Source organism: Canis lupus, chromosome 27 (genome assembly GCF_048164855.1).
Source record: "Canis lupus baileyi chromosome 27, mCanLup2.hap1, whole genome shotgun sequence".
Lineage (NCBI taxonomy): Eukaryota > Metazoa > Chordata > Mammalia > Carnivora > Canidae > Canis > Canis lupus.
The window spans coordinates 21,246,115-21,269,509 of NC_132864.1; the positions used below are offsets into that span (position 1 = coordinate 21,246,115).

The 23,395-nt window shown below is 42.4% G+C and overlaps 1 protein-coding gene across 1 annotated transcript in view; it reads left to right on the forward strand.

Moving 5' to 3' along the window:
- The window catches only part of SUDS3 (SDS3 homolog, SIN3A corepressor complex component), a 32,754-nt gene extending 9,632 nt beyond the window's left edge, over nucleotides 1-23,122 (forward strand). The window contains exons 7-12 of the mRNA XM_072802732.1: nucleotides 7,826-7,921; nucleotides 9,085-9,146; nucleotides 9,308-9,329; nucleotides 10,632-10,737; nucleotides 17,024-17,108; nucleotides 19,836-23,122. Of these exons, the coding sequence (XP_072658833.1) occupies nucleotides 7,826-7,921; nucleotides 9,085-9,146; nucleotides 9,308-9,329; nucleotides 10,632-10,737; nucleotides 17,024-17,108; nucleotides 19,836-19,934 (470 nt within the window). The 3' untranslated portion in view covers nucleotides 19,935-23,122. The remainder of the gene's footprint in view (nucleotides 1-7,825; nucleotides 7,922-9,084; nucleotides 9,147-9,307; nucleotides 9,330-10,631; nucleotides 10,738-17,023; nucleotides 17,109-19,835) is intronic.
- The last annotated feature ends 273 nt before the right edge of the window (nucleotides 23,123-23,395 follow it).

Below are 23,395 nucleotides of genomic sequence, written 5' to 3' on the forward strand. Positions count from 1 at the left end.
AGCAGGGTCCCAGGAGCCCTGGGTAGAGCCCAGAGGGGTGTGACAATCACTCCTCTGTCTTAGTTCCTCCTCCGAGTGGAGGGAGCCCAAAGGAGGGCTTTGATAGGACTTTGATATGACAGCTCAGAGTTCCAACTCTGTTGGGTATTGGCTGTGTGACTTTGGTCAAGCCACTGAATGTCTCTGAGCTTATTTCCCTCTCTACAAAATGGGGCTGATCAGACCTCATCTCACAGGATTGTGCTTAGAAATGTGAGTGCCTAGCATAGTGCCCTATGCGTACCAGGTGTTCGGGAAATGGGAGACCCTTAGGAGTGGCTGCAACTTCTGGCTTGTGCTTTATTTAATTCCAGGTCAGCTGCCACTCTCATCTTGCTTATATTCGTAGATTCTTTATCCAAGTCCCTCTGTGGTGGTGGGAATCTGCTTTGTTTGTTTTTTTTTTTTTTTCCAGTCTGCCTTAATTACAGAAAAAGCATTGTCTTCCTTTGACCTAGATGTGAGAACAAAGGCGTTTGACTATATCATCTATGCTCTTAGATCCCTTCCCCAGGTGTTACTGTGAACATTTCAGACAGAGTTGGTACAAATTTGGCAGGAGTAGCTAAACTGAACTAGCTTCCTGTAAAGGTAGTAAAGTTACATTAGACTCTGTGCCAATCCCTCCCTTGCCTTCTAGGTTTTAGTCATCTGCATACAGAACTCAGCAGGTTGTAGGCAAGTTTAAGGGAGAAGCAATATGGGTTTGATTGTTCTGTTGCTATATGTAGACTGATGAATCCTAGAAGGATACAGGGCAGGAAGTGGCTTGAACTGGATATTTTGGAACTTGGCAACATTTCTATCAGTGAATACTGCAAGACAGTGACGAAGTTTGTCACCTGGACATGTAAGTGTAGGCCTTCTGCACAGCCCAGATTTGACTCTTATCATGTACTGAAGGTGGTCTGGCATGTGTGATTTTGGTAGGGGTCCATAAGAAATGCTTTGTTTTCATGTTAAGTCCTTGGGGACGGACTTTAAAAGTAACAGTTAAGTAGTACTTCCTTTTCTGTATTTCTGTTGCTGTGACCCAGCATGGCCATTCAGTTGACATAAACTTTTGGCCCCAACCCCCAAGATACACCTATGAGAATGTGGTGTGTCTGAAGTGGGAGGTCTCATTTTTGAAAGTCTCTTCTGGTAGCTTTCTCCTTGAAAGACTTGGCAGAAGGAATTCCTTGAAGGCCTCTGAAAGAGGCTCAGAAATTTTTTTTGCGGGGGGGAGGAATGGACGCTAAAAATAGCATCTTTAGACAGCACTGTCTTGTTCTTGTGGCCATGCTTTGTTGACTAGACCATTAGCACTGTGCTACCTTGTTTGATACCAGTCTCTCTGCCTGTTTTCTGAACTGTACACCATTTTCTTTGACGGTGGCTGTTTCTGGCACTGATGCCTCATCGCTCTCTGCTAGAGCCACCAGATGTTCAGGAGTCTTCATTAGGCTAGTGGGAAATACTGTCAGTTTATAGCTGCTCCCTTTCCATCTGCAGGGAAGGATATCATCAACTTACCTGTGATTTGGCATACTGATTATTGACAAGCAATAGACATTGTTTGGCCAGGCCATTTGCAGCCAGAATCTTAACTGGGATAGGAGGCATCCCCAGTGACTTGAGGCTGATCCTGCCAGGGTAGAAAAGACAAATAAATGCAGGGAAGTCATTTGTAACGCAGTAAAATAGATTACACAAGTGCTTAAAGCTAGCCATGGGCATTAAAGGTACTGATGTCCTTCCTCAAGCCATTTGGTACCCTTGGTATGGAAAGCTCTGCCAAGGTAATGATAGAGTGTCAGAAGAAAAGGCAGTGGAGCTAGAAGGATAATTAGCATTTCCACAGATGGTGCTGCTATGGTGCTGGATTAAAGGCCTGATTTCATTCCTCTCATTGAGTGACTTATTTCACCTTTGTGGATTGATGCCCAATATCAGCGTTGCCCAGCTCTGCCCAGGAAAGATACCTCTTAAAATCTCCTCTTCTGGTTCAATATGAAGATCTCTCGAAAAACAAAGTTTGAATTATAGACTGATGGGAAACTTAGACCAAATTAAGCCATTGAGAACAGGGAGATCAAGTGACCTGCTTTGTTCAGACAGGACCAAAAGCATTTGCAGACTCTGTGGGAATTAGTGGGAGGTTCTCTCACTGTGCACACTGCTTGAGAAGAACTTAAGGACAACAGGTTGTGCTGGTGGAAAGGTGTACTGTCGGTGAGGAGACTGGGATGAATTATTCATGCTCCCCCCGCTTGGGTGTGTGCATGAGTCAGCTGGGGGTCTTGATGATGTGCAGTTGCTGCTTCAGCTGGCCTGGGGTGGAGCCTATAATCCTGCATTTCTAACCACATCCCAGGGGCTGCTGATGCTGTTGGCTGGACCATGCTTTGAGTAGTCAGGGTGTAGGTGGAATTACTTGAGTGTGAGTTTTCCCTGCAATTCAGGCGAAGGTTATAAGTAACCCAAATAATCAGTGAGAACTCAGTGATTTTTCAAGTGTGGGGAGTCTTATTATTTTTTGTCAAGTTATCCTCTTCCTGTCTTGAGGATGGTTGCCTTTTCTTCTTTCTCTCACGAGCCCAGCAACCACTACATCATTTTCCTTTGTAAATTTTTGCCTCACTGGGGCATCGTTCAACCCTCTGGCCCCTGTGGAAGCTACTCATGACCTCATTTAGCCTGTGAGTTTCCTTTAGGAGATAACTGGATTTCTAGCTAGAGTTATGAGTATTGATAATATTAAAATCAAAATTATAATATCAAAACATAACGCTAAAAGTACTTACATTGAGCCAGGTGTTACATAAAAATGTTAGCACTGCCTCATTATCATTAGGCTGACATGTGGATGAATCCCAGCCTGTCTTGAGCTTGCTTTTGTGGTGGGGTTTTCTCATTTAGGAAGGCGATGGTCAGATCTACCTCGGAGGTTTAGTGTGTGCAGATCGGGTGAGATGGTACCTATAAAGTGCTTCCAAGAGCAGCTGGTGCAGTTAGTAATAATCACACAAGTTTTGGAAAGTTGTAATATCCCTCGGTTCCTGCCACTCCCTTTGACTTGACATGACAGAGCAACCTCAAAGGAACAGAGTGTTGGCTCAAAGTGCCCCAATGTGAGAGGGCTTAAGCCAGAATTGGTCTTTTTTTTTTTTTTAATTTTTATTTATTTATGATAGTCACACACAGAGAGAGAGAGGCAGAGACATAGGCAGAGGGAGAAGCAGGCTCCATGCACCAGGAGCCCGACGTGGGATTCGATCCCGGGTCTCCAGGATCGCGCTCTGGGCCGAACAAAGGCAGGCGCTAAACCGCTGCGCCACCCAGGGATCCCCAGAATTGGTCTTTAACCACCACAGTATACTGACTTTCTACCACGGAAGTATTGTGGCTTCATGTGGTGCTGAGTGATTCATAAAATGAGGCTAATAGGTGAGGTCTGTGTCCTCAAGGAGCCTGGGTTCTGATAGTTACAAGGCTGACATAGCTTGTTTGTCTTGCCCAGCATAAGGCAGTGTCCAGAAAGCATGCTCCTAATGAAGGTGAAGATCTCTCGGGCTTGTTTTTACTGATTGTAAAACCTTGTAGAGGTCTCTCTGGTTGTACTGATGCAGGCACAGTTTCACACAATGAGGAACAGATGCCAGAGAGAGGGGGGACCTTGGAAGTCCAGGTGAGAAGAAGCCCCACACAGATATCTAGGCGGGGAGAATGGAAGAGATGACTGGATTTTGGGCAGAGCAGGCTTGTCACCAAGATACTCTTTGCTGGTGCTGCCATCGTGGAATCTAGGTGTCTCAGGGTGCAGACGTGAGAAGGCTTGACTGGTTCACTCTCTTAACACCATTCCTGTTCTCTGGACAGCTTTGGCCTGAGGGAGATTGGGCCCTTCCTTCTTAACCTGGTTGGTCACTAAACAACTAACCTTGATTCTTCTCTCACTTCCCACAGGCACAGCATCCATTTGTGATGCTAATGAGTCTGCCAACCTCTTAGAGAGGGGCCTGGATGTGCTGGGTTTTGCTCTGGGCCTCTAGGCCCATGCCATGTTGCACTGCTCCTGCTTTGAGGGTAATTGACGATCTGCTACAGTGGTTACTCCACAGTGGCTTTTGTTTTGATTTGTTTTTAATTTTGTATTTGTGAGAGAGCATGAGCCAGCGTGGTGGGGGAAGGAGAGGGGAGGAGGGGGGGAGCAGAGGGAAAGAAACTCAGACTCCCTGCTGAGTGCAGAGCCAGAGTGCAGGGCTCTGATCTCACAACCCATAGATCATGACCTAAGCTGAAACTAAGAGTCAGATGCTCAACTGATTGAGCCACCCAAGTGCCCCTACATTCTTTTCCTTAAGGCTGCTGCTTTGAATCACTGCAACTGTTATTTTTCAGTAGCTGAACCAGCATGGGTTTGTTTTAATAACATCAAGCTTTTACTGCACACATGAGCTATAGATAGGTGAGCTGTTGGAGTGAAAGACAAGGCCCAGAGAAGTGTGGAACCCAAGGCCAGCAGGGAAGTGCTAATTGTATAGTAATTGCAGGTAATTAATGTTACTGGGAATATATCTCCCTAGGGATGGTGCTGTAATGGCTCTGCCCAGCACTGATTCAGCCTGCGTTCCCATTTCTTAGCCAGGATGCCCAGTGTGCCTCTCTCGGGTGTGACCATTCCTTCTGTCCTTGCTGGTAAACAGAGCAGAAGAATTTGCGTTATTAAATATCACATAGACAAGGTGGTTTGCGGGGAGCACTTGCTCAGTGTCTCTGTCTCTTGTCTGCCCCGCACACCGGCACCCTCCCCCCCCCATCTCTGGTGTGTGTGGTGTTCAGTAAGATCACAGAGAGTATCCCCAAGAGAACAAAATCATGAAGGGCCCTAGGTTTTCTGGGAGGCTTTCTGATTTAAGCCAGTTAGAGTTGTGTTGGGCTTGTCTGCGAGGAAGACTGATACTCTCCTCAACTGCTATCTCCAGGGGGGCCACCCTCCAGGGTCTGAGTGTCACTTCCAGAGGTTTGATTTTTGTGGTGGATTCAGAGTGAACTCCTTGGGACTCTTGCTGGCAAAACTCCAAGGATCCTGATGTCATAGACTCAGAATGCCAGCCTCTTGCTTCCCTTGAGAAATAGAAGTTCCAGGTAGTCAGCTGTCCCTTACCTCCGTGAAAAATCTAAGGCAGTCTGGAGCGAAGAGGGTGGAGTAGGTAATCTGCTGTGTAGTTTTGGGGCTGTGATACTTATATGTTGGTCTTCCTGTGAATCCCATCTTTCACCTGGACCACTGGCAGGATCTGCTCCCCCACTCCCTCTTTCCTAGATGGTGGTGGGGACAGGCCAGTACATTTCAGAGGTGTTTTCAGAGCACCTTCCTTCTGCTGAAGTTGTCTTTTGGATGACAACTGATTAGGTTATTGTGGTGGCTAGGCTAATAAAATGGATGATTTTCATTATTCCATAAGAAGAATTTGATTATGTTTTCTGATCTGTGAGTGATGCAGTTACAACTTTCTGAGCTTATTGGCCATGATTGGACTGGGTTATTCCTGTATTCTCTCAGCTATGCCTTTACTTGGCTTACTTCTGTCCGTGTTTTGCCTACCCTCCCCACCCCCAAGACTCGGCAGCCCAGAGGGCAGGGTACACTGGGCCATTGTCTTCAGTGGACAGAACATTCCATGCTGTTCATGTACTAGGTGCTTTTTCTCTAGTGGCTTTGGGTTGGGTAAGCTCCCTTTACACCTTATTTTCCTAATAAGGCGTGAATGTTGCAAAGTGTTGCAGCTGACATCAGTTGTCTTCAAGTAATTTCATTCAGCTCTTTGGCATCTTGACTTTTTTTTTTTTTTTTTTTAAGATTTTGTATAGTGTTCTCCTGGATGCAGATACAATAACAAAAACTAGTATCGAATTAGCGTTGCTGTGCCACGCACTGTGTTTAGGGCCTTACTGGTATCTTTTCCTATAACCCTCACAGCATCCTATGGGGGAAATATTACTGATGATTCCATTTTATAGATGAAGAAAGTTGAGACAGTGCTTACATAGTGCACCTTGAGTCACACAGCTGCAGCAGGGATTTACACCCACTGGCCAGTAAGTAACTGGATTAGGATTGCCAGCTCAGGAGAAGGTAGAGAGTTCTCGTAGAGAGGACAATTTCTCTCCTCACTTTTTCTCAGGGGCGAGTATGTTTGTCTTCCTCCCTCCTGCCCCCACTCTCATGCACATCTTTACAAACCCTCATTAGGTCTGTGGCTCTCATTGTTTTCCCTCCATATTTGGGGGAGAGATCAGTTTTGCTCATTTTCCTCCTTAAGAGCAACACACAGAAGTATTTTTTGAAGTATTTTTCTACATATTATTATATACTTGCAGATCCTGTGCATTGCTGTGGTGGAAGGGCTACACTAGAATTTTGAAAGGCTGTCCTGTCTGCTCTGCTGATAAGTTTGCATGGTCATGAATGGATGATCTTACCAGGCTTGACCTCATCTAGTCATTCTGCAGGAAACTCTTCTGTGAAGTGCCTACTGCATGCCCAAACTATTGCTAGGTGCTGGATCGGAATTCAGGTGTCTCTGGGGAAAATGTCCCCTACAGTTTGGTGCTTGGTACAGAGGTTTGCTCTGGTTACTTAGAAGATGTGTGATTCTGGAAGCTATCTTGAAACGGGGAGCCTTGAGCTGGTTCTTAAGGGATGTTGGATAGGAGTATCCTGAACAGAAAAGAGAAGACCAGGCAGAGGGGAGAGTGTGTAAAGGCTTTAGGGTGTGGTAAGGCATGCGCCCTTGGGTAAGAGATTTAGCCAGAAGTTCTCACATGGTGTGTGTAAATGAAAAAAGCAAGACCAGAAAAGAGACTTGGCCTTTTTTTGGTAAAGCGTGGTGAGCCATGCAAGTATTGAATAAGAAGGGGGATGTGTAAAATGACCTGACCGGTGTCTTTGGAAGATTGCTCTGAGGGCAATGAGGATGGGACAAGGGGATGAGAGTGGATGGTGTCGGTGGGCATAGGTTGCCATTCACAAGGTTGAGGGAGCTGGCATTGGCGATGGAGGCTCACTGGGACACAGGCTGAGAACTGACTGGACTCCAGTGGTCACCAGCAGAAAGGAGCTAAGGAGGCAGATCAGGAGAGGAGAGATCTGTGCAACGGTGGGTAGGGGAGGAGAGATTTTAAGGCAAGGGGAAGAGTCAGCAACAAAGTCTGACTGCAGAGAGAAGTCAAGAGCTTTTATTATAAGCCTTCATTAGATCATTCTTGATAGTCAAATAGCTGTAAGAGGTTTTTAAATTAAATAATGGCCCAGTTTGTAAATGAACATGTACTATAAAGATGGTGGCACTGAGGCCATGGCCTCTCATGGAGCCTTGTGCACAAGCACACTTCAGCTCTCCTTCCTCCCTTGGTGGGAACAGCAGGAATTAGTTGACCTAGGTGATCCAAGGATTTCTGATCCCAGGAGCCTACCACTCTGTGGCTTCTTAATTTGAGGGAAGAGGAGGAAAATCCTAGTTTTTGGGATGCTGGAGAGATGTTTCCCCAAGTAAGATTGCATGGCTGGGCTACATTTTTGAGAGGGGCGTGTGCTGAGGCCAGCTAGTCTGAAACTTCTAACACAGCACTCTTTCTCAAGTTTGATACAGGTGTCTGGCTTGGGCCATGTGTGAACCAAATGTCCCCAGTAAAATAGTTCTGATTGGGTGGCTGTGGGGCAGATGTTCTTATAGCACAGTGATTCTTACTGACTTCAAGTGGGAGTTGGATAGATTTACCCATTCAATTCTTGCCACAGATTCTATGGAAGTGAAACCCATCATGACCAGAAAGTTGCGGAGGCGACCAAATGATCCTGTCCCCATCCCAGACAAGAGGAGAAAACCTGCTCCTGATATCCATTTGCATCAAACTTTAATCGTTTTTTTTTCTTGAGATTATTGAATCCTTTGCTTATCTGTTTGCTAGAATATACATGGCCATTGTCCTACAGAAATTGAATGTGATTGGCAAGCATGTGTATTTATCCCTGGGCTAGGGAATAGCCTTTTTTTCTTTCAAAGATTTATTTATTAGGGTGTGCACACACAAGAGGGAAAGAGAGTAAGGGAGAGAGAATCCCAAGTAGGCTCCATGCTAAGCACAGAGCCCAGTGTGGGGCTCAAACTCATGACTCTGAGAGATCTGAGATCAGACCTGAGTCTGAACCAAGAGTCAAGCTCTTAACCCCCTGAGCCACCCAAGCACCTGGGAATGGCCATTTTATTATCGAGTCCCCAATTGTTACTATTTCTAGTGGAAGGAATTTGTAGAGAGCAGTTATTTGGAAAGGTACTTTGTGTTGAAAATTCAACCTGTTTTTAACATCTGGAGATTCAAGGGCGACCTCAGATTTCACATGCTTTAATTTTTCTACCTGTAAAATGAGGTCAAAGATTTTGTACCTCTATTATCTATATCCTGTAAACAGTAGAACTCAAGTTGTTATGTTAAAGCAAATGAGATTTCAGTCACATAAAAAAGCCCTTTAATCATAAAAATAGAGGAGTGGGAAGAGGGCACACACGGCAAAGGTCTGTTTCTGTTCTCTTGAGAAGAGGACATTTATATAAAATGATTCAGTTGTCTGCCGCCGAAAAAGGGCTTAACTTCAGATTCCTTTGTCTTCACAACTGAGGGTTTAAGTTATTGGAGGAAGAATAAGCCCACATCTGTGTGGCTTGCACACATATGTGCAAGTCTTCAGATCTTTGAAACAAAAGCACTTCATAAATCAAGAAGGAAGTTCTCCTTGTATTGTGTCCTGTGCTCTCATTCTTGAAGTTGCAAACAACTTAGAGGCCTTTGAAAGAAATTTGTGAGTTCTTTTACGTACCTGGGCACTACAAGCATGTGCTTCTACATTGAGTAGAACCAGCAACTTGTGAGGGGCAAAAGGTTGTAGAAGCAGCATCTGGCAGAGTCACTCTGTAAATCCTAAAATCCTGGTACTGTGCTGTTGATTTCTGCTTGCTCAAAACCCATGCTTCTTGGACACATTCCTTTAACTCTCAACACCCCAGCTAAACTATTTGTTAACAGATGAACAGATCATGGAGGATCTGAGAACATTGAATAAGGTACAGTCTGATTTTCTGATTTATTTGACAGCTTAGGTTTGATTGATAGGTCTCTGCGCTGTCATTCACGTGTTACTTGTTAAATCGTTTTGATACCTATTGATACCTTTCGTTGCATCTGAAATGATCTGCTCTAAGATTTCTTGTTGTTTTTCCTACAGCTTAAGTCACCCAAGAGACCAGGTAAGTGCACAGTGTTGCTGGCATTTGTGCAGTCTCTTTTATCATGTTGTGGGGGAAGCATGCTTATACCTGACAGGGAATTGTTGCAGTTTTCAAAAATAAAATGTTCATCGTTTGCCTCAGAGTAGTCATTGTGAAAACTGAAGGGAACCTTATGTGCCCCACCACCCCCCGTTTTGGTAAAAGTTTCCTTCTGTGTAGGCATCAGGCATAAGATTTAAGTACACCCCCGTTTGTGGAAATGAAACCTGAAGGATTTTTCAGTATTACTTGCTTTGTGGACTTGAGTGCTAAGCACTGCTGTTCAGTGGCTTTTCATGTCCTGAGTCTGCTGAGGGACTGACAGTCCTAGCTTACAGAAGGGGCCAGCCCAGTATTCGAGGTGGTTCCTTCCAGAGTGGCACTCAAGTGCTAGGCTGCAAAATAGAATTCTGGAGGCAAGGCATTGTTATGGTTTAAGCACCATGATTACTCACATGTCTATCCACTCACCAAGTCTTGTGGAAGGAAACAAGATTTTTTTTTTCTTCTTCTCTAAGCAGTTTGCTTCTGAGAGCCACCGTGGTCCACAGAGAGGTTCTGTGTTTCTGAAGGCATGATGGGGAGGGGATTATGTGACTGTGAATTTAGATCCTTTGACACTGTATTAGCTCATAACTACAAGCCTGCTCTGTCTAGTAATAAATAGATCTAGAAATGACTTTAGTTTTAAATTTTTATTGTATTTTATTGTATTGTATTTTGTTTATTTAGTTTTATTTTATTTATTTTATTTTATTTTAATTTATTTATTTTGGATTTTACTTATTTATTCATGAAAGCCAGAGAGAGAGAGAGAGAGAGAGAGAGAGAGGCAGAGACACAGGCAGAGGGAGAAGCAGGCTGCATGCAGGGACCCCGAAGTGGGACTTGATCCTAGACCCCAGGATTATGCCCTGGGCCGAAGGCAGATGCTGAACTGCTGAGCCACCCAGGTGTTTTAAAATTTTAAAAAGATATTCCTAATTGCTGCCTCTTTGGGCTTCTGATGGACACTTGGGTAAATCACAGCCTGCCTGCATCCCCGGTTTCTTCTCTGTGCAGTGAGGTTAATCTTTGCCTTGCCTACCTCACAGGGTTGCTTTGAGGAGCAAGTTAGATATAATATACAAGAATTTTGTTGAATTCTCATTTTTATACCCCTGAGGACTTAGCAATCCTGATTATTACCACTTTTTAATGGCATTGCAGTTAAAGCATGTTAGCAGTTGGACCACATTCTTGTTACATGCTTAGTCATTGAAATATCTTTGGTACCTCCAGCATCCCCATCCTCTCCTGAACACTTGCCTGCCACACCGGCAGAGTCTCCAGCCCAGAGATTTGAAGCTCGGATAGAAGACGGGAAGCTGTACTATGATAAAAGATGGTATGTTATGATAAACACAAGATTATTCGTTAAGAGTCTCAAAAGAACCCCTTGGAAAGAGGGCTGCGGCTTGTTCTCATTGTTTCTGAGCATGGCTGCCGCATAGCTTATGTAGTACTGAAGCAGAATAACATTTAAAAGTACATCAGGACTGGGGAGGCTGGCTGGCTTAGGCAGTGGAGCAAGTGACTGTTGATCTCAGAGTCATGAGTTTGAGCCCCATGTTGGGGCTCAAAAAAAATTTTTTTTTTTTTCAGGAGTCATTTGATACTGCTCATTTGATCTCTGAAGGCAGTGCTTCCCAAAAATGTGTTCTGATGGGAGCTGTCCTTTTTCTCTGTGCCACTGGCATCAGACTAGAATTTGCTGGCATCCATTCTTTAGTGGTGCCCTGTAGACGGAGGCCAGGGTTTATGTCCCTCTCTGCCTTTTCTTAACTCTGCCCTTGTGCACTAAAATTAATAGCTGTTCTGTGGAAAAAAAGATTTTGTGGTCATGTGAGTCTGGGGGATGACCATGTTAATTAAATTAAATGCGTTTCTTCACTGTAGGTGCCCTTTGGGTTCTCTGATACACTTGTGCGCGCCGTGAATTTCTGAGATGTTAACAGGTATTACTGATTTGATCCAGGTTACCCTTTTTGTATGCATCATCCTATTATAGGAGTGTTATGAGAAACATACTTGGGGGAATTGAATCCTAAAATGTTACCAGTTTATATTAAAAATAGTTTTTTTAACTGCTTTTTGTGTATTATTATTTCATAGCTACATGTGAATATAAGGTATGTTACATTACTTTTTTTAATATGCCAGAAATACTTGTGAATAAAGACAGTTTAAAAGCTTGAGACCACCAGTGTTTCCATCAGGAGGAAATTGTAAAGCAATATGAGAGGGTTTACAAACTCATTCACTTATTCAACAAACATTACTATCGGCTCTGTAGCTAGGGATTGTGCTAGGTGTTAAGCCACTCCAGGTCTTACTACCTTGTCACAGCTCTTTAATTCTGATATATCACTTTATTCATTGTCCATATGCAGATATACTCACTTTAAGTCATGGTAGACACATATTTGCATTCTGAATTTCCACTTGTTTGTTTGGAAAATGTTTATCTGGTGTTATTTTATGCTCTGTAATGATCATTTATGACGGCTATCATTTATAATGATCTTTTGAGTTTCAGTATGTTAACCCAAAGTTCTAAACTTAGAGTAATGATTATTTTGAGTTGTTTGAGCTTTGTTAAAGAAGAAAAACCCCAAGATTGTTAGTTGATTACCTTAAAATAATACACTTCTGAAGTTGGCAGAAGTGCTTAGAAATCTAGTTCTCTAGTCATGCCTGAACTAAATCTATCTCCCAAAATATTAGGTTACAGTGAATTTTTTACCTGGTAAATGCTGAAGGCCGCCTCTGTTCTGGGAGCCTGATCTGAGTGACTTCTGCCCCTCTATTTGGTTTTCTTCAAAGAGGCCAGTTAGTGTATCCTAAAATTGCTTATCAGAACGTATCGCCACTGGGTGGCAGGCCCTAACAGCTCATCACACTGAGGGGCAAAGTAAGATGAAAAATGTTTCTAATAATGAAAACCAAATAACCTTTAAAGATCAAGCCCGCACATAACAGCCGTCTTCAAAAATGATGAGATTTATCACTAACATTTTTATGGATCTATGAGTCTTAAAGCTATGTGATATTTCAAATGATGTTCATTTTGTAATTGCGTTGCTTCAGATCTTTCTAAGGCTTAATTTTCAGACTTTATGAGACGTGAGGGTGAAAATGCAGTAAGGTAAAGTTCTTGTTTTTCTAAAGAAGGGATACATGGTGCCTGATGTTTCATAACATAAACAGAGTGGTTGCATTTGTTGTGCTAGACCTCCTAAGCATTTTGAATGAATTTCACTGTCTTTCTCATAGGGGCTGCAGATTTTTTTTTTTTTTTTTTTTTTTGAAATTTTTAAAAGAAGGTCTCTCGGAGCGTTTTCCTTTTTCAGTGAATTTAAAGTTGCTTATTGTTGAATATGGAGACTCTTGATTTTTCATCTGTTCTGTGTTTTTTCTTTTGGCCTTGGCAGTCAGAGTTGATGACATATTTGTGGGAAGCTGGGTCTCCTTTTCCTGCTACATTTGGAAGGTGTTCATGGGGGTCTCGGTGAGCACTGACTAGTGCATAGCTGGCCTCATCTCTCAGCAGGCTGAACCTGATATTTGGCCTTTGTGCCCTTTCAGTTGGGAGGCTTTCATTCTTCCTCTTTTTTCACTAGTCATGGCCTGTGGCTAAACAGGCAAGTGAACCGATTTATGCTCGTTCCAGGGGTATGGAGTATTTTGGTGCAATGTTATTTCTGGCAAAACATGTTTCATTGAGTTTTAAATGACTTCAGCAAACTGAGTATGATTCAGGCTTCCCATCTTGGCATGAACACTTATCAAGCTACATTTCATTTTGAAAGATAAGCATCTTCACTTTGCCTTGTTCTGGTAGTGCTTTTAAGGCATTTTATGTCCTGCTGTAAGTTTTCCTCACATTTTGATTTGGACTGATGACCCTTCTTAGAAAGTACCATGAAAGTAGCTGATATTTTAAAATAACTAACTGATGGTGCTGGTGGACTGGTTTATTTCTCACTTTAAATGTGGGGCAGCTAATGTGAATCAGGGATGAAGTCCCCTGCTTCCTCCAGCCATCAACTGACAGACTATTAAGGCGGTGAATATTTACAACTGGCATTGGGACTCAGGTTCCAGAGTTGTAACATAGTATTCATTTTTTTTGGGAAATGAAACGTTAATATCAGGATTCCCAGTAGGATATAAAATTAAATTAATTCTACCCCCCTCCTTTTTGACCCACCTTTTGGAGAAATTGCTTTCTTCTATAATAGTAGTGTTGATTCTAGTTCATTGGATTTAATAGTAGAAGCAAAGCTCTAAGAGCTCATTTGTTGGGATTCCCAGGTCAGGATTTCCATTAGTAATAAAGCAATAAAATCGATTTGACTTTTGGGGCTTGTTCTCTGAGGCTATTGAAAATATTTTTTTTCATCTCAGATAAGTTGCAGCTTGTAAAATGGGTTAATTGGCAAAAAGGTGATAATGTACATTTTTATTAATTAGCTCCATTGTTGCTGCTTTTTAACAGTTTTTATGTCTATTTATTTTGAATTCTTTCCCTCTCTTTTATTAGTCTTTAGAAATTAAAAAGTAAATTTGTATGGTAAGGTTGTCATAGAATTTTTAGTTTCATCTTGAAAATATGAATGCTAATTGCTAAAGGTTTTTTTCTTCTAGGGAATTCGGATAATTGAATAGATTTGATATCTAGGGATAATGGTTCTCCAAGACTGTTGTATAGTGTGAGACTCTGGTTCAGGAAGATCTGGGAATCTGTTGGCTTGGAAGTCTTGGAAGTGGGTTGCTTTGGGAATTCCACAGCTCTGCTGTGGAGCAGATGGTGACCAATGGTGGACATTCAAGTCGCCACCATTTGGTGACCCCAAAGCAGGCAGATTTGGGAGGTGGCCAGATACTCAAGTCCCAGACCACTTCTTGGGGGGGTAGTGTGAGGGTAATAGATCGATCTCATTGTTTACTTCCGGTATTCATATAAAAGCCAATCATAGGTGTTGGGGTTTGGGTTCTACACACATCTGAAGGAAAATGAAGCACATCTCATGAGAATTGTTTGACTAGCCTCCCAGAGTTAGCTGTTGTCCTTAACAGACATTAAGATGTTAATTGTATCATCAAGTTTTGTTTTTACCCGTCTTTGTTATTTAGGTATTTTCTAGAACCATGACTTATTTAATTTTTAATATGAGTAGTATCTGTTTATTTCAGTAAAAAGAAAGCCATGGAATAAAAAGAACACCATTCTTAATATACACTTTTTATTTCTATAAAGTTGTAATACACGTTTTATTATGCATCTTAGCTATATAACTTTACCCAATTTTTTGTATGTATGATACACAGGTGACATGCATTTTTCTTTTCTTTTCTTTTTTTTTTTTAATAAGCACAGGAAGGTAATGGACATAGATTCCTCTCCCCCTCCACATAGCAGTATATTGAGCATGTTTCCACACTAGTAACATACTCCTTCACTTCACTGTGACCTTTCTTTATTAAAGTATTTAGAAAACAGTATCAGAATGACTTGAGGCCAGGTGCATGTTGTTTTGTGTTTATTTCTTTAATAACTCACAATCCCCATAGAATAACTGTGAATGCTCTCCCGCTCTGTATTTTTATTTTAACCATCACTCGAGATGTTACTATTTACATAGGAGAGTTGGCTTAGATGGAGGAGGGAAACTGGAGGTTTTGAGTCATGCTGTGAACTAATTCAGCCTTGTCTCACGCACTGTATACTTCAGGCCTTGTGGATATTACATATTTAGCATAATGAAGGTCCCCTGACCCAGTTTACCAACTGATCTCTGGCCAAAAGCAACTTTAAAGCTGAGTCTAAACCAATCTTGCTGTTCTAATTGCATTTATGATTCGATTTCTTTTAACAGTGTTTTCAGGAAGTAAATTGAGTTGGAAACCTGAGTTTTCAGCTCCTAAGTAACAAGTTGAAGAGTACTTAGAACCTAGATTGGAAAAAGCTCATTTTGGAAGTGAAGTATATCTCTTACCGTGATATCCGGGCAATAGATCATTTCATTAAACCAGCAAAACAGTGTGCCTTTTTCCCCCACAGAAATAATGATAAAATGCCGTGCTTTCCTGGGAGATGCATTTTGGTAGAATTTACGTGAGTTAGTGAGTCTGTTGAGCCAGATCTGTGCAGCCAGAATTAACCAGAGGTTATGTTCTTGACTGACTGGGGTTGGCCCCGGCCAGGGCTGCCAGCCATAGCTCAGCTGATATTTCCAACTTTTGTAATCCAGCAGCTGCTCCTTCATCCTGTGGCAGCTGCTGTCTCATTTGGGCTTTGGCCCTGGCTTCCTCACTTTCATCCTTGGCCTTATCCATGAACTTGTAGAAGTTGAAGGTGATCCTGTGCTACAGGCCAAGAGGGATAGCTACCAGAGCTGAAATGGAGTGTCTGTCTGGTCTGCTCCATGCAAGGCAGCTCTCCTGACTAACCGGGCCAAATCAGATCCCTGTGGTACACCCTGACACTCAGAACTTCGCCTGGTTAGTACTTACCAGGTGGGATTACTCCGTATTCTTCACAGCTACTGGATTTGAAGCTGTGTGATAGCAGGGACCTGTTCACTATCCACCACCAACCTCCAACATACTCAGTGGTGTGGTACACAATAAGTGATGAATGAGCATTTGTTGAATGAGTGACCATAGTAAGAATTGATTTTGGCCTACCTTCTTGTGGATGACCTATTTGGATGCATTGAAAATAAATAATAGATCAGTTGTTCAGACCCTTCTATTTATTTTGTCCATCCAGCTGTCTTTAGTGTTTTGGGAATGGGCGGAAAGCAGCAACAGGTTTTATTTGAAAAATTATAATATACTTTTTGATTAAATTGGGTATATAGTCCAAGTAGAAAGTAAATATAAGTTAGCTTTCCAGACTTTCCTCCACTTCCTTTTTCCCCTCTGCAGAAGGACCAGGGAATATGTTTTAGATTTAGGAGAAGATTAGGAGGCCATGTGATCTAATCAAAGGATGGAGGCCTTCAAATTAAACCTGAAATCCAGAATTTTCCTCAAATGTAAACTAAGACTCTTGTTTTATTTATCTTTTTTAAAAAAAGATTTTATTTATTTGAGAGAGAGAGAGGGAGAAGCAGACTCCCTGCTGAGTGCAAAGCCATGCAGGACTCAATTCCAGACTCCAGGAGCATGACCTGAGTCAAAGGCAGATGCTTAACCAACTGAGCCACCCAGCTGCCCCGAGATTCTTTTAATTATATTTTGGGTGTTTTTCTTTCTTTTTTAAAATTTGTGCCTTCAACAGTACTGTACTACTGACTTAAAGTTTGTTAAAAGTATAGCCCTTATGTGAATGTGAAGTGTTCTTTTTACCAAAAAAAAAATATATATATATATATATAATATATTATATTATATATATATTATATATATATATAATGATGAAGTGGGAAGGAGAAGACTTTGGGAGCAGTTGGATATGTTCGTGGTAGTGATGATTTCACGGGTGTGTATACTTATTCCCAGACTCGTTGAGTTATAAACAGTAAATCTGTATGGCATTTTTTTTTTTTTTTTTTTTTTACATGTCAGTCTTACCTTGATAAAATGGCTAAAAATATAAATAAACTGTTTCTTGTTTTTGACAGGTACCACAAGAGCCAGGCCATCTATTTAGAGTCAAAGGACAACCAGAAACTGAGCTGTGTGATCAGCTCTGTTGGAGCCAATGAGGTAGGGACTGAACTCCCTCCCCCCTCAGGAGAGCACAGTGTGACCAACCTGCAGTGCAGGTGCCACCACAGAAGTACAGGAATTGTGTGTTATATGTGGGTTAGGATCTAAGTAAGCACTTCCTGGCAGAAATTGCATGTAGATAAAAGGATCCCTGAAAATCCCTTACTTTCCTTGATTACCAACATAACGTGGATTTGTATATTCCTAATGGTACTGGTGAGCTCCACATACAGTAATTGAGTTGGGAGCCACTTAGACTACAGGAAAGAATAGAACGCGAGTCTGTGCGATCTCTATGTGTTCCAAGTCCTGCTGCTTTGTAAGGTAACTGTGTACCAACAATGGAACTTGCTTGTGGAGCGTACTCCATCTATGTTCTTTCTCTAGAGCTTTCATGTCTATTAAGAGATTTGTTTTATGCTTTGAGGTTTTAACCTGGCACAGGGTCTGGCACATAGTAAGTGCTCAGTAAATGGATGTTGGCCTGATCTGAGCTACACACTCCTCCTTGCCTGCTGTCTTTATGATCTGACACGTCCTGTTGTGCCTCTCAACGGTGAGCTGCCAGGCTCTTGCTCCCCTGGTATTGGTTTCCTTGGGTCTCTCCTGTAGGCTAGAGACTGGTTCTAAGTCAGTTCAGAGGGGTTATGCTCAAGGATGGGATGACTGGCGAGTGAGTTCTCTGGCCCTTCATTAGGGGGATGTCAGCAATGTGTAACTTGTATTGTTAGTAGTTTTTTAAAAGTTTTTAAAACTTTAATAGCTCAATTGGCTTGATCTTTTATCAGTCCACAAAATGTCTGCAAAGAAATTGATTTTTATGTGCCTACCCTCTATAACTTATTCGTGTCAGTGCACAGGAAATCTAATGAAACTGGATTATGAAATAACTTAAGCTTCTTCCATTCTCCTAGCTTCCGGAATTGAAAATGCCCTCAAATGTGACTAGTTTGCAAAATGATTGTTTCCTCAGAAGTTAGGGAGAGCCTCCCAGATGAATGAACATCTTTTCTCTCTGGGCTTGGGGGTAGGGGGTGTCTGTGAGTCATCCAAGTCAGAACATGGGATCTGATGGAGAGACCTGCTGTTTGTCAGCAAGAGGTGTTGTGACTTCACAGCAGAGTCCTTGTGCCCGGCTATGTGGCCCTCCTAGGACCCAAGCCTAACATCAGAACCAGTGTCTCATCTTCCCCATGACACCTCAAGATTTTTCAGGAAAAGAGAAAATGCAAGTTACATTTTTTTCTCTCTCTGTTGAAGATTGTCATCCTTTGACATAATAGAGTGTCAAAGAGGTCTGACAAGAAAATGATGACACTGAGCCCTGTCACCTGGAGGGAGGAAGCCTCAGTGCATCAGAGGCTTGCAACAGAGGGAAACATTTCTCACTTCTCGGAAGTATTCTGGCTGATTATTCAGGTCACTTCCTAAGTGACCCTGGAGCTAGTTGGCCTAGGCATAACTTGACTCCAGGCACATTTGTTGAGTGGATCTGTGCTTGGTGGTGAGCCCCCGCAAACACACATCAGCCCTTTGTGGGGTCATTTTTTGACGTAAAGTGCTTCTGCAAGGTCCTTAGAGGCTCAGCTTCCTGTGAGGCCTTTAACTTTATTTTCAAACCGGTGTATTTGACTTTAAAGTCTCTTGCCAAATAATCACATCAAAGGAAATGAGACTGAGGACACGCTTAAAACCTGAGAGCTGAACGGGGGAGGGAGAAGATAGTTTGTTCTGTAGACTTGTACTTGCATATGTGGGCGAGACGTGGAACTTAATCCAGCTTTTGGCCCCATCTGATGGCATTTTAACCAAAGGGATGAGGAACAGGTGAGAAGAAGAGTCAGCTGATTAGTAGACAAGAGAAAGCAAAGGGTTTTGAGAGCAGACACCAGGATTCACACTGGATGGGTTTGACCTGCCCTTCCTTTTCTATAAAATGGGGTGAGGATCTTACTTTTATAGGGTTCTTCTGAAGATGAAAAAGCTCAGGTGTATCAGGTGACTGAGGAGGTGGCTTTCTTCCCAGTCCTGGCCACAGGGATGACAGTGCCCTTGTCTGCTCTGGCGGTCACCCTGCTGCCAAGAGTTCATTTTCCATTCTATGCACGAATGCATCTGCCCTGTGAAATGTCAGACCTCTGATACTATCTGTGGGAAAAGGATATGGTTAGGAGGGAAGGGCTGTCTTAAGCTAATTTAGCCTTCTGATGATCCTAATTGGGCCTTAACTCAACTCATGGGGTTTTTCTTTTTTTCCTTGTTATTTTTTAGTTTTTCTGCCATGACTGGTAGCCTTGATTGCCAGGAACCCAGAGGAGTGAAAAACTGTAATATAGAAGTCCCTTGGGGCAAGGAAAATATTTCCAAATTTGATTGAAAGTTTATATTCATGAATATATGTATTTTGAATGTTGATAATGCTGTAATCAAACCAAATCAAAAAAAAGTCCTTAAGATCAAGGCAAAAATAGAACCTGAGATCACTGTGCTTTACATTTTCTTAATGAGAGGTGTGAGCAAGGGAGAAAAAAGGAGAAAGGAGGTCCTAGGGTGATGTTTGACTCTGCGCTAGAGGTTTCCTGGAGGGGGAAACCTGCTGGGAAGAGGTTGCCAGTTTTCCGCCCACACCTCACTCGTGCAGATATTTTGATGCTCTGAAAGATTCACTACTCAGAATTCACTCTTGGACCCTCTCATCTTGTTCCCTCTCCTTCTCCCCTGCAGATCTGGGTGAGGAAGACCAGTGACAGCACCAAGATGAGGATCTACTTGGGCCAGCTTCAGCGCGGGCTCTTTGTGATCCGCCGGAGGTCAGCGGCTTGACTTTCTACAGTGTTCTTCTTCCCTTGACCATTTTTCTGGAGTGGTTTTTGGTTTTGTTTTCTTCCAAATAGAAAGTTTTTAACTCGGGAATTGCTCCTTGGCCTTGGAAAACAGGGAGAGCTGTTGTGGATTCTGCAAGGCGCTTTTGGTGGCAGCCACTCCGGTGTTTGCATTACTCCTTCCTGCCTCGACCTCTTCCAGCCGGCAGTCACCACGAACTTTTATTTTTGGGAGTGTTGCGAGTTCGATTTACTAATTTCTTTGTTTTTTTGCTTATACTTTGCCTTTTTATTTTATTTTTTTTAAAGCCTCCTTTGAGTTTAAAGGGACATCTTTTTTTTTTTTTTTTTGGTCTTTAGGTCTTTCTACCAGGAAGGGATATACTTTGCATTGCATTTTCATGGTTTGAATCTGATTAGTGGATCACGTAGCTCTTTCCCTTGTCGAGCCCAATTCACTGTTTCTCCAGAAGCTTGGGGCAGAGGTCCTAGCAGAAGGAGATTAATTCTCCTGGCTCTCAGCTTTCTCTGAGAAATAAATGCCTTGTGTAACATCTGGCGTATGCCATCCATTCCACTGGCTGAGTGACAGAAAAATTTGCCTGGGTGGCTACGTGTGCTAAAGTAATGGGGTTGGGGGAGGGGGTGTCTCATGCTCCTCAAGTACTGAAGGTACTGCAGTGTAAATGTTACTTAATGTGAGTATTTGATTCAGGCACATTTGATCTAGCCTGAACCAGAACAAATAGTCATTTCAGAAGTTTTTATTTCTAATTCACTTCCGTTCTTTGCTCCTAAGGAGATGAAGTGGTACCTGGCGTGGGTGCATTGCCTGGGTTGTCTCTTGTAGGTGGGGAGGGAGGATGATAGGGCAGTTGTCAGTGATCTAGAGACTCTCATAACTCCACTCACACTCTTGTTGCTGATGCTGTTACTGCACACGGACTGTCTTGAGCCCGTGGAGCCTGGTTGTCAGTGCCCCCAGCCTCCCAGGAGTCTGGCCCAGGCTGAAGACAAAGGAAAGCTCTGCTGTGGCTGCCACTAACCGAAGGAGTCCTGGTGAAACAGCTTCCCCACTCTCCCTGCCTCCTGCCCCTCATTCCCAGCACTGGAGAAATGATTTGCTGGCAGATGGAGTTTTCTGTATTGTAGCTGCCACCTTAGGATATTTAGAGAATTTGGGGTTAGAGCAACTGTTAGCACTTCTGTGGGTAGTCAGTAGACCTTACACTTTCTAGGAAATATTTGTATGCCGTACCCTCGGACTCCGGTGATTCTCTCCGTGTTGTCTCTTAATGTATACACCCCAAAGCAAGTTGGGGGGTACATGATGAGAAGCGAATCACCTTCCTCTAAGTCCTGGCTTCAACAGAGACCAAACCTTACTGACTCAGAGTAAAGACTTGTACAGATTGGTTTTTAATTTATAACCCATTTGTTGTTTTTTCCTCTCTCTCTTTTTTCTGGTGTTGGAGTCTCCTTTAGAGAACAGGGTAAATGATGCTTGTTTATTTAGAGTTGCCTGGATGTTCTGTGCTTCTCCTCTGCCCGCAGCCCCCATTATGATTACTGGAGTGAACCAAGTCCACAGTAAACAGGGCCTTCATCTTTCATTTCTTCTTGATAGCCTTTGCTCCAAGAGAGGGCCTCTGTCACTTGAATTGTCATTGTGGTGTGTGTAACATCCCATCATAGGTGGCTGTCTGTCTGTTCTCTACTAGTGCCCTGCAATGGAAATTTATTTAGATACAGCATGTGTGGTCATCTAAGTTGTTTTTTGGATGATTGTCTTACTGGCTTCCTAGCAGTACACCAAAGTTTGTTGTTGTTATTATTTTTAGAAAGGCTTGTGTTGATAACTACTGGGGATTTAAGCATCAAAGCAACAAGTTGCCTTTTTTTCTCGCCTTCTCTGGTAGCACCTTTGTGCTCTTGTGAAGTAACTATTCATCTGAAGACCAGGGTATGGGCAAGTTGGACTCTTCTATAAATTTTAGGGTGATGAGGTCATGCTCCGGCCTCAGCCACATCACTGCCTTCTGCTTCTCAATATCCTCACAATCCGTAATCAAGACTGTGGGAATGAGGGCAAGTGGGAAGTAGACTTGTGACACAGCATAGTAAATTGTACTCTTAATCCCAGAAGGTTGAGTTTTTTCATCACTGCAGAGATGAGCTGAGCAGTTCAGCCCCTTGGACAGGCCCCTGTGGTGATCAGGGGTGGTCGAGCCCCCTTGTTAGGAGTTGGAGGTGCTTTTGTGATGGGCAAAACCAGACTGAATTCCTGATACCACCTGCATTCCCAGATTCAAACTGTTTCTTGCAAATAATACTTTGATAAAGGTTGGTCTAGACAGCTTTTAGGAAGAACCTGTATATGTGTGAATCTGGTCAAGAACCTGCACTTGTGTTATTTTGATCAAGAACCTCTATGTGTGTTTTGTTTGAGGCACTTGCCTCAGTATTACACACTGTGCTGTGGATGTATCCCAATATTTATTTTACCTCTGCTTGGGGGTTTGTGTTGCCTTCCCCACCCTCTGACTCCTCTTCCAAAGCCAGTGTCCTCTTGAACAATTTCCAGATTTTCGTAGCCATACCAAAGCTAGGATGTTTTCATTCATTTGAATACCAGTATTTATGGATATCTAACTACCTAACTTAATTTTTTTTTAAACTTTGAACTGGGGCCAGTGTAAGATCCCAGAGGCTGATCTGCAAATGAAGCTACTTGTATTTGTGTGTGAGACCCTGTGTTCAGGATTGGGTGACTTTTCTAAGAGAAATATTGGGGATGGGTTGGGGTTGGTTGCATTTTTTTTTCTTAACCTAACTTGGGGGTGGGGGGAAATCCTATTTTTTACAGTTTTTTTGTTTTTGTTTTTCTATTAACATTTCCTTTTAAGGCCTTGAATTTTTACTAAATTTCCTCCTGACTTAAAAATCTTCTAATCTGGGAAGTTGAAATCTCGGTACTTAATGTTACACCAATTTTTCCAAAGAGTTCAAACCACTTTAATACCAGTACATGGTAAAAATTTGCAGCCATTTCAAGCAGCTGGTGGGCTTTTTATATATCATCATTAACTGGTATCATTAAATGTTCTGAGAGGTGAATGTAAAATGTAAAAAGTATAGGGTTGTTTTTTTTTTTTTTTTAATAACAATAAACTTTCAAAGAGAAAACCAGCATGTAGTCTGTGTTATATCCATTGACTTGATAAATGATTGAAATTTATTTTATGTTCCTCCTCCGCCCCTCCCCCCAGTGATTGTGGAGAAAGGAAATCGGGAAAGAGGGAGGGATATGCTAGATATTTGTTTGTTATGAAGAGTAAGATATGGAATGATGTCAAAGACAAGCTCTCAGTTTTGTAAAGAGCAGTCTAGGAGTGTTGACCCATAAATGTGGTGTATTCTCTCCTTGTTGGAGATGATAAAACAATCTCATTAAAAACTGAG